At 36.8% G+C, this 15,596-nt stretch overlaps 1 protein-coding gene across 3 annotated transcripts in view; it reads right to left on the bottom strand.

Moving 5' to 3' along the window:
• Positions 1-1,983: 1,983 nt before the first annotated feature.
• Positions 1,984-15,596, bottom strand: part of INTS2 (integrator complex subunit 2) — a 65,478-nt gene continuing 51,865 nt past the window's right edge. For all 3 annotated transcript variants that reach the window (XM_017539830.2, XM_017539832.2, XM_017539829.2), the window contains exons 18-25: positions 14,513-14,714; positions 11,312-11,437; positions 9,379-9,577; positions 6,351-6,602; positions 5,886-5,993; positions 5,645-5,750; positions 4,463-4,639; positions 1,984-4,357 (exon numbers count right to left, since the gene is read on the bottom strand). In XM_017539830.2, coding sequence (XP_017395319.1) covers positions 4,188-4,357; positions 4,463-4,639; positions 5,645-5,750; positions 5,886-5,993; positions 6,351-6,602; positions 9,379-9,577; positions 11,312-11,437; positions 14,513-14,714 — 1,340 coding nt within the window. In that variant the 3' untranslated portion in view covers positions 1,984-4,187. The remainder of the gene's footprint in view (positions 4,358-4,462; positions 4,640-5,644; positions 5,751-5,885; positions 5,994-6,350; positions 6,603-9,378; positions 9,578-11,311; positions 11,438-14,512; positions 14,715-15,596) is intronic.

Genomic DNA, 15,596 nt, shown 5'->3' with positions numbered 1-15,596 from the left:
AGGGTAGTGAAAAGAATGAGGCGAGAATTGCCAGGCTGCTGAGCCAAACTTAAATAAGATGGCTCTGTGACAACGGGCTACGATCTATCTTTCATAATATTCAGTGCTTTCCCGGATACTAAAGCCAGAGACACGCTGTCAGGTTCTCCAACATCAGATCACTTCTACCTCCATTAAGGCTTTTATCCGCCCTCCATCCTTCCTAAGACCATTTATTATTTGCCAATAGTACTTTAATTTACTCAAAGAAAAGGAGATTCATCATGATCTTGTCTAATTATGTTTTTTGTTTGTTTTGAGATGCAGTTTTGCTCTTGTTGCCCAGGCTGGAGTGCAGTGGCGCGATCTCGGAGCCATTGCACTCCAGCCTGGGCAACAAGAGCCTCGCAACCTCCACCTCCTGAGTTCAAACGACTCTCCTGCGAGTAGCTGAGATTACAGGCTCGCGACAACACGCCCAGCTCATTTTGTACTTTTAGTAGAGACGGGGTTTCTCCATGTTGGTCAGGCTGGTCCCAAACTCCGGACCTCAGGTGATCCACCTGCCTCAGCCTCCCAAAGTGCTGGGATTACAGGCGTGAGCCACCGTGCCCGGCCTAAATTATGTTTTGTTTTTTTTTTTTTAACTCTGTATAACCTAAACTTGGCTCAAATAATAATATCCCCCAAAGCCAAAACCTAATACTGCTTCTCAAATTCAAGTTAACTAGTTTGGGGAAGGAGTTTGCTGGGAAGAAAAAGCAGGAGGGAGCTAGTTGATTTGTTTGCCTCACTGTCAACCGTGATAATCTTGCCAAAAATGACAAAACTTGTAATTATAAACTCTACCCTTTGACCTAGTAATCTGAGCTCGATATTTATCCTAAAGACATAATCTAAACGAAAGAAAATGTGATACCTCAATTGACAATACCTATTTGTAATACTGAAAAAAATTATGAACTTCCCAGTCTAGTAATATAAAGGTGGTTATGATAGATGAATTCAATACATTATGAAACCAATAAAATTGTAAAAATTAAACTTCCACCAGGCGCTGTGGCTCACGCCTGTAATCCCAGCACTTTGGGAGACAGGCAAGCAGATCACCTGAGGTCGGGAATTCAAGACCAGCCTGACCGACATGGAGAAACCATGTCTCTACCAAAAATACAAAATCAGCCGTGCGTAATGGCACATGCCTGTAATTCCAGCTACTCGAGAGGCTGAGGCAGGAGAATCACTTGAACCCGGGAGGCGGAGATTGCGGTGAGCCGAGATCACGCCATTGCATTCCAGCCTGGGCAATAAGAGCGAAACTCCGTCTCAAAAAAAATAAAATAAACTTGCAGGAAAAAAATCCCGTATAAGGTTAAGTGAAAAAAAGTAAAGCAAGGATAATGTTTTTTTTTGTTTTTTTTTTTTTTTTTTGATACAGAGTTTCGCTCTTGTTACCCAGGCTGGAGTGCAATGGCGCGATCTCGGCTCACCGCAACCTCCGCCTCCTGGGTTCAGGCAATTCTCCTGCCTCAGCCTCCTGAGTAGCTGGGATTACAGGTATGCGCCACCATGCCCAGCTAATTTTTTTTGTATTTTTAGTAGAGACGGGGTTTCACCATGTTGACCAGGATGGTCTCGATCTCTTGACCTCGTGATCCACCCGCCTCGGCCTCCCACAGTGCTGGGATTACAGGCTTGAGCCACCGCGCCCGGCAAGCAAGGATAATGTTTAAAAGTAAATCCCTAAAAATACCTTCAAATTATTTCTCTTTTATAATTTTTTAAAACACCAAATCTTTTGAGTCACTGCACCAGGATAACTACTCTCATAAATTACTAAGAGTTTCAATTCGCTCTCACCTTGTATTGCCATTTAATGTATGTGGCGTAAAAGAAAGGGATACACGTAGGCCCTTGGAACCATACAGGCCTAGAATACAGTCCCTTGAACTGTTCCTTTCAGGTTAACTCTACTGGAATGACACACAAAAAAACTACAGGTTGGTTTGATAAAGAATATGAATGTTTATAAATCAATATTCAAAATAGCTGCACACATCTGTTTTCACTTGAATAAAAAAATCCCATTGTGACAAATTTTATACCTTAACTTAAAATACATGAATATTAACATTTACTAATATATTTACACATTTTATTTACATCATCAACAAATCTGATGAAAAACAGCAAATGTGATTATTTTAACACAGCAGGTTATGACCAGTCTTTGAAAATTGATTCAGGAATGTACACTGCATTTAGTTAGAAAACATACTTTAACTTTTTCTGAACTCCTAGGGCATATCTATTCACATAAAATATCGCAAGGCCTCAGTTAAAAAAAAAAAAAAAAAGGAGCAGTTGTATTTAATCTTGAGAGACTACAAAACTGCCTTGTCTAAAAATATGAAAATTCTTATGCTATTTTTAAGCATATGCTTTTATTTTTCACATCAAAATTACTTAATTGAACATTAAGCATCTAATAAAAAGTTATAAATATTCTATCACATGTGATACTATGCACTTCATGATTTGAAACAGCTACAAACTCATTCTCATAGAATATGAGGTAGGGCCAGTAGCAACCCCATTTTACAAAGGAAGAAAATGAGATGTGACTATTTACTAGTGAAAAGGCTGAGGTTAAATTTCATTTCTTAAAAACTACACCTTCTTAGTACCCTCACTAATTTTTACAAGTGAAGAGGTCTAGCTGGGTGGCTCACACCTGTAATCCCAGCACTTTGGGAGGCCAAGGTGGACAGATCACCTGAGGCCAGGAGTTCAAGACCAGCCTGGGCAACATGGCAAACCCTCATCTCTATTAAAAATACAAAAATTAGCTGGGTGTGGTGGTGTGCGCCTGCAGTCCCAGCTACTCAGGAGGTTGAGGCCTGAGAATTCCTTGAACCCAGGAGGCAGAGGCTGCAGTGAGACAAGATCACCCCACTGCACTCCAGCCTGGACAACAGGGTGAGACTCCACCTCAAAAAGAAAAAAAAAAAAAACCACAAGTGAAGAGGTCAGTTTCAAGTGGGGGTAAGGAAGTGTGTGATTGAGGTATATCTCAAAGAGAAAAAAGGGAAGTACTTTCTACATTGGATACTTAATTTTTTTTTTTTCAAATGAGGATTACATTTTACCTGAATGTGTCTGCCTAATCAATGGAAGTTACTGACAGAGGACTGCAAAATCATTCAGCAAGACAATATTTTCTACATTTTAATTTTTCCTGAGGTTCAAACACTGCAATTTCTTACAGATCTTCTCAAAGTAATGTATGAATTATAATCCTAATGACAAGCCAAGTGCTCTTTAATCCAGTGGGTTTTATTGCTCTACCTTCACGTAATTTGATACATATTTCTCCCCTCTGAGCATTAGGTAAGTTAATAAAGCATTATAAAAATAAATGTAAAACAAAAAACTAAATGAGATCTCTCAGGTTCTTCTTTGAACAAAGATGTTTCTGTAAACACTTTTATACCAGTATCTTAAAATTCCAAATTATTCAAGTATCTCTTTAAACATATGGCTTCATATATTAATAAAAATCGAAGCAAATATGTGAAATCTTTAAATCCTCATCTGTAATTCCACAGAAATCATTTACAAAAGCTATGTGCCTTTTTAAAAGCTTTCTCAATACTCTTTCTTGAGAACTAGAATTCCAACTTGCATTACTATTACTTGCATTGCAAATCTTTTGAGATTTCTACTTGGGTTTTTAACTCCTAATATTTCCTTAATTCTCCTTTCTCTTTACACTTTTTCCTCTCCCATCTTTGCATCTTTGTCACACTCTGTTACAAGCTCACAGTTAAAATAAACACTAGGGCTACCCACAGACTCATTTTTATAAGAAATTAAATTAAAGTCATGGCAGTCTTTCTTCACTTCAAAAGCTAAATACAAAGCCAAATTCCCTTTCCAGTAATGAGTTTCTTACATATGTTCCCAGTGGGAAAAAAAGCTCAGCTGCTACAATATAAACATACCAGCAAAGTAGATCCAAAGACGTGCCAATCAAATACAAGCAAGCATAATTCTCATAAAGTTCTAAATTATATTCATGTTGAATTGTTTTAGTGATTCCAAGACATTACTTTACTGTTCCCATTCAGTTTAGAGTTGTTATAATATGCAGAATCATGTTGGGTGTATGCAGCAAACAGTTTCATATTTGGGTTTTAAATTTTGTTTTAAATTCCACTAACACTCATATTTATTATTTCAATTACTGTTCTTTCAATACAGTGACAGAGCTGTACATCAGGATCCATGCTTCCAGTGTCCCTGGATCCATTTTTATAAGATGAATCTTTACAGATTTGAGACCATCCACTCGGTTTCTCCTTTATTTGTTGAAGACCTACAACATAAGGAAAAAAAAAAATTAAGGCCAAGAAATCTGGAAAGCAATTTGGCCTTTTTGTTTGAGATATTAGATAATCCTTGAACATAAGTTACCACTTACGTGTAATTATTGGATCAATGTCTCTTGTCTGAGTGGCAACATCAGAGGCACAAACTTGCCCTATTTGGATCAGCAAAGACATAATATCCTCATACAATGGAGGAAATGCTCGACAAAAAGAGACCAAACTTGGCAGAGTTGGCATAAAAAAAGCATACCGCTTAGCCTGTGTTAAAACTGTTGGAAAGAAATGAAACAATATTTTAGTTTACAAATATAAAATCAACACAGCTTATATAAGATACCAATGGGTTCTATGCTCTGTACTGGAAATATGAAGTTCTCTAAACACGGCAGCCCCTGTCTTCAGAAAGCTTACAATCTAGTAGTCTCCGTCTTTATCCAAGATACAAATTATGCCCGTTTGCGATAAGTACATTACATATATTATTTCATTGAATTCCTACAATCTCATGAGTGACCAAAGTACTATTATGACACTCATTTTATAGATGAGAAAATTCTTTAAAAAGCCTTAGAGAGGTTAAGAAACTTGTCAAAGATCACAAGCTAGTAAGTGGTGGAGCTGAGATTGAACTCAGGCAGTGTAAACTCTTAACCACTACAAATAATTATAATAGGACGTAAATACAATGAAAAGAAAAATGACAGGGTATCATGGAAATATTATAATGAGAAAGAATATTAAATTAAGTCATAACATTAAGGGTTGAATTGTAATTCATATATTTTAAGGTAGTTTAAGATCATTTTATTCTACAAACCAGAAGGTAGTTAAAATGTCAGCATATGTTTTAGAACTTATGGACACATCTAATATATTTATCATTCATTTATACATATGATGATATTTTTCTGGAACTGAGCATTTGTAATAAATGATCTTGTTTTCTACTGACATAATTACATTCAGAAAGTATATTTTTTTCCATTTATAATATCTAGAAAGCTTATATTTACAAATCTATATACACTCATTCACAAAATGAAAAATGCAATTTGCCTACCTATTCATTCCCACTACAGTATAAATCACATTTGTAAACAGAAAAATTTAAAAAAGAAGAATTCAAAAGAGCATAAGTTAAACTAATATTAACACATATTGTATCACATTGTCTCTGAGTGACACAAAAAACATATTACATCACTAAATTCAGAAAATACAGGTATTACTAATAATTTATGCCAGATGTTTGTTGATGCTGATTGGCTACATACCTGTTAGCAAAGTTCCCATGACATTGACAGCTAAACGAGCCACACTAAGTGACTTTGGTAATGCATATTGGATACACAAGTGAGAAAGCAACTGGATAGCAAATATCTGCAATACAAAATCCAGATATTGCATGTTTCTCAAGACTATCTTTAGGTATTAAACACTATAAAATGTTTTGTATAACTAGTAAGACTGGAGAGAGAGAGAGCAATTGTCCCAAGGCTCCAAAATGCTCATTACCTGTTTTTCAAGTTCTGGCTGTGCAATAAGCTCGGGTATGAAATCTAGACAGATGTGCATAGATGGAATACCTGCGACCGTCAGAGGCAAAAGTTCGCATGGATAACCCTATCTCAACAAGAAAGAGGAAAAAAGTCAGAAATAACTATAAAAGTCAAGTACAGATAAAAATACAAATGAAAAATTTCATTTCCTTTCTGTAAAAGTTGCTCAGAAGGCTACAGTGCCCTATATGTAACCTGGCATTTCACTTTTCTGATTCACTAGAATAGAGATTAAATTATCAAACATTTCATTAGGTTTAAAAAAAAAAACAACTAAAAACCTGGATTTTTCTCCATATTGCAAAGGCCCACGGATCATTTGTGTTTTCTCTGCTTTCTAAATGATCCCTGAAAATACAGTATTCAAAGCCCTCAAGAAAAACAAAGTTAAAACACAAAGCATCATTCTTTGGAAACACACCTGAAAGTGAACAAGCTTAGCAATGTTTGGATCTGCAATGTACATTTGATGCAAGAGACAACAGATAAGGCACTGAACTTCTCGAAGGTTACAGAGCAAATTGTCTTCTCCTTCCTCTATTCCCTTATTTGGAGTGCTGGTGGTAATAACACTTTGAACATTTCTTAACAAGCTATCTGGATTGACACCATTTGCTTTCTCTTCTTCAGTAGGTAAGCAAATCTCTAGGAGAATCTGGACAGCTGCACTATCCTAAAAACAAACAAAACATAGTAAATGTAAGAAGTTTCTGAGAAGTTGGTTTAAAAACCAAATCAGATTTTATTTTCACATGAACAGAAATGATAAAATAACTAATTTCTTAAACACACACACACAGAGGTACTTCTAAGAGCAAAAGTGAGCAATCTATAGAGCAGTGATTCTCACCTTTTTAGGATTATGAACCCCACAGAAATCTAAAGAAAACAATATACACTCTCCCCATAAAAATTAACATACATAACCGAACATCATTACATAATGATGTCACATATCTCTAGACAGATCCATGGACTCCAGCTTAAGAATATCTACTAGAAGAGTGTTATGAATTCAGTTATATCCATGACTGAACAGGTCCTAGGCAAAAATGACTTCTACCAGAACATCCTTTCCTTCCTCTTAATCTCCCACTTTTCCCAGGATGCTATCCTGATTTCCCTTTTTTTCAACCTGGCTACCAGCTACTTGATTGCTCTGAGGTTATTGTTAATAACGCCTAAAAGTGACTTCCATAGCTCTTTAATTTGAATACAGACTGTTTAAGGCTCTGGTTTTACAAGGAAAGAGTACCTTACCATCCATTCAACCTGCACAACTCATTGCTCAGTCTACAGGCTTGAGCATCATTGCATAGGACAGTACTTTGAGGGGTAACGGCAACATATTTGAGGCCTCTATATAAAAAGGAGAGCTGGCCGAGTACAGTGGCTCACACCTGTAATCCCAGCACTTTGGAAGGCCAAGGCAAGCGGATCACGCAGTCAAGAGATCGAGGCCATCCTGGCCACAGTGAAACTCTGCTTCTACTAAAAATATACAAATTAGCTAGGCGTGGTGGCACACACCTGTAGTCCCAGCTACTCAGGAAGCTGAGGCAGGAGAATCACTTGAACCCAGGAGGCAGAGGTTGCAGTGAGCCGAGACTGGCCACTGCACTCCAGCCTGGTGGCAGGGCAACACTCCATCTCAAAAAAAATAAATAATACAGCCAGGCGCAGTGGCTTACACCTGTAATCCCAGCACTTTGGGAGGTCAAGGTGGGCAGATCACGAGGTCAAGAGATCCAGACTATCCTGGCCAACATGATGAAACCCTGTCTCTACTAAAAATACAAAAATTAGCTGGACGTGAGCATGTGCCTGTAATCCCAGCTACTCAGGAGGCTGAGACAGGAGAATTGCTTGTACCTGGGAGGCAGAAGTTGCAGTGAGCCGAGATTGTGCCACTGCACTCCAGCCTGGTGACAGAGCAGGAAAAAAAAGGTAGACTCTCATGGTTTCTAATCATGGTGCTTGGGGAAAGGAGTTTTTGGTTTTTGGTTATTGTTATTGTTTGTTGTTGTTGACTCAGGAGCCAAAGTGCCTAGGAGTGAATCCTGGTTCTGCCATTTACTAAATATGTAACCGTGAGCAAGTCACTTAACTTCTCTGGGTCACATTTTCCTAATCTGTAAAGAATGAAGATAATACTCTATACCTCATAGGTAGGTTATAAAAATTAAATGAGTTAATATATTTAAGGAACGTAGGCTAGTACCTACAATATGGTAAGCATTATACAGATGTTAGCTTTTATGATCTTCAATCCCTTATCTGAATCTCCTAGGAACAGATTTATTTTATTTTTGTTGATGTTGAGAGACAGTCTCACTCTTTCGCCCAGTCTGGAGTGCAGTGGCACAATCTCAGCTCACTGCAACCTCCACCTCCCTAGTTCAAGCCATTCTCCTGCCTCAGCCTCCCAAGTAGCTGAGACTACAGGTATGTGCCATCACACCCAGCTAATTTTTTGTATTTTTAGTAGAGATGAGGTTTTACCATGTTGGCCAGGCTGGTCTCAAACTCCTAATCTTAGGTGATCTGCCCACCTCAGCCTTATGAAGTGCTGGAATTAAAGGCATGAGCCACCGTGCCTGCTCAGAAAAACTTTTCTAAATATAAAGTTGAAGTGCTTATATTGTCATGGTATTTATCACTGCCTGACATTTTACTATACATGTACTTATGTTTCTGTTTATTGTCTGTCTCCACAATTTGACATTTTTTTCCTACCATTTGATCTTAAGAAACAAATAACCAAGGATTTTGTCTTCTTCACCACTATATCCTCAGGTCCTGCAGCAATACTTGGCACATAGTAGGTAGTCCAATAAATAATTTGTTGAATGAGGCCAAGCACCGTGGCTCATGCCTGTAATCCTAGCACTTTGGGAGGCTGAGGCAGGCAGATCACCTAAGGTCAGGAGTTCAAGACCAGCCTGGCCAACATGGCGAAACTCCATCTCTACTAAAAATACAAAAATTACCCAAGCGTGGCAGCATGCACCTATAGTCCCAGCTAGTCAGGAGGCTAAGGCAGGAGAATTGCTTAAACCTGGGAGGCGGAGGTTGCAGTGAGCCAAGATCACACCACTGCACTGCAGCCTGGGTGACAGTGAGACTTGTCTCAAAAAAAAATAAAATTTTTTGACTGAATGAACATATAACTCTAAACTCAGAATAGGTAAACACTTAAATTTTTTTTAAATATAAATCTTATTTAAATGGCTGTTTCATTCATATCATGAATATTATTCCTGATTTCTGAAATACAATATATGTGACATTCAGAACCAAAGGTAATATCATAATCGATTCTATAATAAAAGAAATGCACAATATGTTACAAAGGACATAGAGGGCATAATGTGCCATCTATTCTACTGATTACATTAGTAGAGAAGCCCTTGCTCTTTTTGACTAAATTTTACTTTAGCAAAATTTACCTGAGCGGCCAGTAATGCATTCTTCAATTCTTCTCTGGTAACTTCTGGAGCATCAGTTTGTCCAACTAAACCGATTGTATTATTCTGGGAAGGCCTGTCTTGCTCTGCTGTTTCCTTCAGATGAGCACTAAGGTAGGCTTTCGATGCAAGAAGATATCCATTCAACATGTGTAGAGTAATATCCATCAGTGGGGGACATCTAAATAAGAAAAGCAGAAAAGATAAATATATCAGAAAGAATTTAAATTTATAAATTAGCCATAACATGATCAATCTAGTTAAATTGCTGAGAAAAACCTGAGTAGCATACAGTAGCTTTTCTCACTGAAATATTCATTCTCAAAAGTTTAATATGTATTTCTTATTCTCTATATTTCAAAATTATATAAATAGTATCATTTGTTTCATCTTATTAGCTAAAGTCAAATATGTATAATGTAAACTCTAAAGAAAAGACGACTGGATGCAGGCAAAACAATAGCGCATGAAGAAAAAAACTGTAATGTGTACAAAAGAGCTGATATTCTTTATAAAGAACTCTTTAAGTCAATAAAAAATATAGGCTAAAATAAAGAGAAGAAATTAAATGGCCAATAAATACAGTTAAATGTCCAATCTAACAAGAATATAAATTAAAATGGGAATATATTTTCACCTATCAAACTGGAAAACATTATATAAAATAGTGCAGTAAAGTATATAATATCAAACACTGCTATGGAATGTAAACCAGTTCAGCCTTTCTACACAGTAGAATGAAAATATGAATTAAAAGTCTTGAAAATGAACACGATACTTTTGCGCCAATAATTCCATTTTTCTGTTCTAATGAAATACTCAGCATGGGGAAATGAACATGACCGCCACAGCACTATTGATAATAGCAAAAAATTAGAAACAAAATATCCTAGGGGATTGGGTTAAGCATAGTGTATCTATAAAATGGAATACCATGTAGCCAATTAATATAAGAATATAAACTAGGCAAGGTGACATACCTGTAATACTCATACCATTCTTTTTCTCAAAGTACCATCCTTGACTCCCTAATCCCCATCTTTACACTATTAGATGAACAAATACTCACCTAAACCCTATGTCCACTCTTCTTTTTTTAAAGTTAAATAAAGCAGTGGGAGAGGAGAAGGAACAAAGAAATCTGTAACTGGTTGTGGTCAATCAGTTGTAAATACCACTACATTCCAACCAGCCCTAACTCCATTCTGGAAAACATTACCCATGTTCCCTCTCCTCTGCATCTTTCCTGAACTTTTAAGAACATTTATTTACTACATCATTCATCCACATGACCATATTATTTTACTTACCACTTAGCTGTCTTATGTCCCCATGCAGAGGATAATCACCTTAAAGGCAAGTCCCTCAACTTACATATATTTAATAGTATTTATCATAACAAGTGTAACTCAAAGATTAATAATAGGAATAAACTAAATTATACCTTTTGAAATGAAGCCACTTCAAAGCAATGCTTAAGTTTAGCAATTGGTAAGGATTCAGAACCAAATGTGGAATCAATGAAGCTAACATCACTAATGGGTGTGCCAAAAAGGTCACAGTTTTAATGCAGGTAATGATTCACAAGGTACCAGTTTTTTAAAAACCTTTTTACTGTGAGAGCAGAAATAGTGTTATTCTTTACTGGTCGAAATTGTGAGAGAGAGAAAAACCACTATTGATGGTACCAAAACCAAGAATGACATTTCCCTATTAATCACATATTAAATATTAAAATGAATATATATTTCATGAATAAACATGAGTAAAAAAATAAGACAAAAAAAAGGACAGGTCATACTGCCTAGTTATCTGCAAGAACACTAAGATATAAGTTTAAACTGAATTTCATCAATTTATTTTGACTCTTCAAAGTACAGCTCTAAAATAAAAATGAAACTCAAATGACATGTACCTGTGAACTCTCTGGTCACACCTTAGGACAATGAGAGGATCTATCATCAGATCATTCTGAGTATACTTTTGTTGTCGTACAAACTTTATTGAAGGCTGAAGTGCATTAACCGTCATTACCCATAACCTGATGAGAAAATAATCACATGTTCAAAACAGTTATTATATACTTAAAAGCTGTGGCCATCCAGTCCTTTCTATCTTAGAAAGTTATATTCAATAAATAATTAAAAAATAGTATGAATGAACTTTGAAAAAATGTAAGCTACGCGACATCTAACCTATTATGATATCTCTAAAAAAAACAGAGATAAAACAGTGAACACAAAGTGGTCTCAAAAACGTTCCCAGTTGTAATGGAATAATCATGGCATATAAAATTAAAACCTTAGTTATAACATACTTGCTATATAACTCTGTGTAAATCACGGAGGCTCTCTAAACTGTTTCCTCGTATGTAAATTAAAAATGATATAATACCTGTAAACAAAATAAGACTTACCAAAACATTCCGTATCTGGTTCCATAAATATGTCATTATTCTGCATTTATCATCATAAAGTCTCCAAGTGAGAGGCCACTTTGAGATTAAACATTAATAGATGATAAAAGTGGTTACTAAATGACTGCACATCATAATTACTATGGGATATGCCAATATGGAAGGTACTTGATCTTACAGTGAAATCCAGGAATCCACCAGAGAACTTCCCCCTCTTAGATATGAGTATACAAACAAGGATCATCAGACACTTAAAGAAAGCTTTTACTTTGAAAAAGATTAAAATATACAAACAGAAACAGGAACTCCAAACACACACACACACACACACACACACACACACACACACACATAGAAAATGTAGGAATAAGGAGAAAAAAATTTTTGAACTATTAGTATCCTAAAAGAATAAAATATTTTATACATGAAATAAGAACAAGAGGCATTTCAAAATATTCAGATAACAAATAGCTCTTAGAAAAATTAAGAACAGGGCTGGGCACAGTGGCTGACGCCTGTAATCCCAGCACTTTGGGAGGCTGAGTCAGGACGATTACTTAAGCCCAGGAGCTCAAGACTAGCCTGGGCAACACAGCAAGACCCCACCTCTACAAAAACTAAAAAAATTAGGCACGGTGGTGTGCAGCTATAGTCCAGCTATTTGGAAGGCTGAGGTAGAAGGATCATTGGAGCCATGCGTTTGAGGTTACAGTGAACTATGATTGTGCCACTGCAGTTGAGCCTGGTGACAAAACAAGACCCTGTCTCTAAAAGATAAGAATAAAAAATAAATTTTTAAAAAATGAACTAGAAATCTACACTTAGGCTAAATGTCAATCATATAGGAGAATAATTCAACATCTCAAAAAAGTTTCCCACACTCCCTTTCTCAGGAAGCAAGATGAGTGTGTGTTCCATTCACTAAGATGAGGATATAAGAAAGAGAAAAACATGGAATGAGGATACAAATAAGGACATAAGAAAGAGAAAAATACGGAATCCAACAAAGAAGAGTAACAATAGCAATTCTAGGATGGCAAATGTATATGTCCCAGATGGGAACATGAAGATGGAAAGCTATGAAAGGAATGTCTCCAAGAAAAAAAATACAGTGTTTCTTTTTTTTTTCAGACAAGGTCTCACTGTCACCCAGGGTGGAGTGCAGTGGCACAATCTCCACTCACTGAAGCCTCGACCTCCTGGGCTCAAGCAGTCGTCCTGCCTTGGCCCCTCAAGTAGCTGGGAATACAGGCACACAGCAGCATGCCCTGCTAATTTTTGTATTTTTTGTAGAGGCAGGGTTTCACCATGTTGCCCAGGCTGGTCTTGAACACCTGACCTCAAGTGATCCACGCCACTCAGGCTCCCAAACTGCTAGGATTATAGGCATGAGATAATGCACCCATTCAAAAAAATGTTAATAATACATTTTCTGATGTGTTACGATTCACTATGAAGTAAATATCCCCTCAATAATGAAGCTTGGGGATTAATTAGTTATTAGTTATTGAAACCAATTTAAAAAAAACTGAGCAAATGAAAACAAGGTAACTATTAACTAACCCAGGGTATATGCTGAGTATGGGGAAGGGCACTTATATAAGAATGAAATTATAATCAAAGTATCATCACATAACTCAATTATGAAATCACTTCTGTAGTCATAATAATATGCACATTAAATACCGCTTTAACAAAAATTGTAATATACCTGTGTTGGGAGAAGCAGGAAAAGGGGAAAGGTATATTTGAAGAAGTGGGACTCACAGGAGAGGAAGCAAGTAAGAGAACTAACTAACCTTCACCTAGTAGAGTAGAAAATCAAGATAATTTCTAAATTGGAAAATCAGGAAATCACAGTCATTATAAGAGATACATGGGGAGGATATAAATGCCAAATAAAAAGATAAAAGAGCTGAAAATAGTTGTCTCTGGGGAGCTAAAGTCAAAAATAGAAAAGTGTGAAGCAGACCTTATATACTATTTAACTTCTTAAGCTATGTGCATTTACTGACCTAAGTAAAAATTAAATTTCCAAAGTATAAATATTACCAGATTCCACCCAGGCCTACCGAATCAAAATCTCAGTTAACTCAAGCCCAGTATTGTTTTCTAGACCTGTCCAGGTGTTACTGATGCCATCTATGAACCAGCAGAGACCCAATGACTAAATAAAAATTTTGCTGCACACTGAAATCACCTGGGGAATCCTTTTGAAAAGTACTAATGCCTAACTCCCACCCACGGTCTGATTTAATTGGTGTGGGTTCCAACCTGGGGATCAGCATTGGTAAAAACTCTCCACATGATTTTAATGTGTAGCAAAACTTGGAACAACTGCAAAGATGCAAGATACAACAGTGATCTAAATCTTAATAAGCCACAAGTAACTATACATGACAACCCAATTTTTAAGAACTTCCTAAAGTCGGAAACATTACAGTGTTTCCAACTTTATGAAGTTCTTGAAAATTGGGTTGTCATGTATAGTTATTTGTGGCTTCTATTTCAATAAAGTTTACTTTTACTTAAAGATCCAAGAACTATTTAGTATCTTCAGAAAGGAGATATTGTCACATACTCAACAAATACTTCTCTGAGTGGTCTTGTGAAAAATTTTTTCAACAATTAAGTTTAGGTTACTGTATATTATTACTGCTATAAAATTATCTATTACATGTAACAATACACTGAATTTACCTTCTGGGCATCACAGTATTAAGAACCATCCATAGTTTATTGACTGTTTGAAGAATTCTCCGTGGAACCCCTGAATTCAACAGCTGGTTCATATTAGATGTTAACACTTCTGCATATGGTATAAGTTCACTGGCAGAGAGTAGGGTCAAGTGTTCTATAATCTGCATCACTTGTGTGTGATTTACTGGGACAGCTGAAAATGCTAAAAAGAAAATTTAGCAATCATAATCTAAATTCTATACAGTTTATCAAGCAAGAAGTACTATTGTTCTCTCAGACTACAGGCCAAACAAATAAAAAAAACAATTTGGCTAAAAAGTAACTATAGTTACTTGCTATTGTTTCCTATGGAAACCTAGATACAGCTTCAACTAAATTTATTAAAATAAGGGCCAGCCAGATGCCTTGGCTCACACCTGTAATCCCAGCACTTTGGGAAGCCCAGGTGGGTGGATCACTTGAGGTCAGGAGTTCCAGATCAGCCTGGCCAACATAGTGAAACCCCCCTCTCTACTAAAAATACAAAAATGAGCCAGGCATGCTGGCGGACACCTGTAATCCCAGCTACTCAGGAGGCTGAGACAGGAGAATCACTTGAACCCAGGAGACAGAGATTGCAGTGAGCTGAGATTGTGCCAGCACTCTCCAGCCAGGGTGACAGAGCAAAACTCCATCTCAAAAATAATTTAAAAATTAAAGAATAAGAGCCCTAAGAAAAACTCATGGAGATGTAGTTGTTCTTTCATAAAGAACAAAAATATCTTTAAAAAAAAAATCACATTAATGGGATAGGCATGGTGGCACACACCTGTAATCTCAAAAATTTGGGAGGCTGAGGCAGGAGGACTGCTTGAGTCCAGAAGTTCAAGACTAGTCTGGGCAACATGGCGAGACCACATCTCTATAAAAAGTAAAAAAAAATAGCTGGATGTGGTGGCGCACCTGTAATACCAGGTACTCAAGGGGCTGATACGAAAAGATCCCTTAAGACCAGGAGATGGAGTCTGCAGTGAGCTTTGTTCCTGCCACTGGACTCCAGCCTTCAGCCTGGGCAACAGAGTGCAACCCTGTCTCAAAAAAAAAA

Source organism: Cebus imitator, unplaced genomic scaffold, assembly GCF_001604975.1.
Source record: "Cebus imitator isolate Cc_AM_T3 unplaced genomic scaffold, Cebus_imitator-1.0 Scaffold121, whole genome shotgun sequence".
In the NCBI taxonomy this organism is placed as follows: Eukaryota; Metazoa; Chordata; class Mammalia; order Primates; family Cebidae; genus Cebus; species Cebus imitator.
Note: the sequence above shows the minus strand (reverse complement) of the source record. Positions and strands in the feature narration are given on the sequence as shown.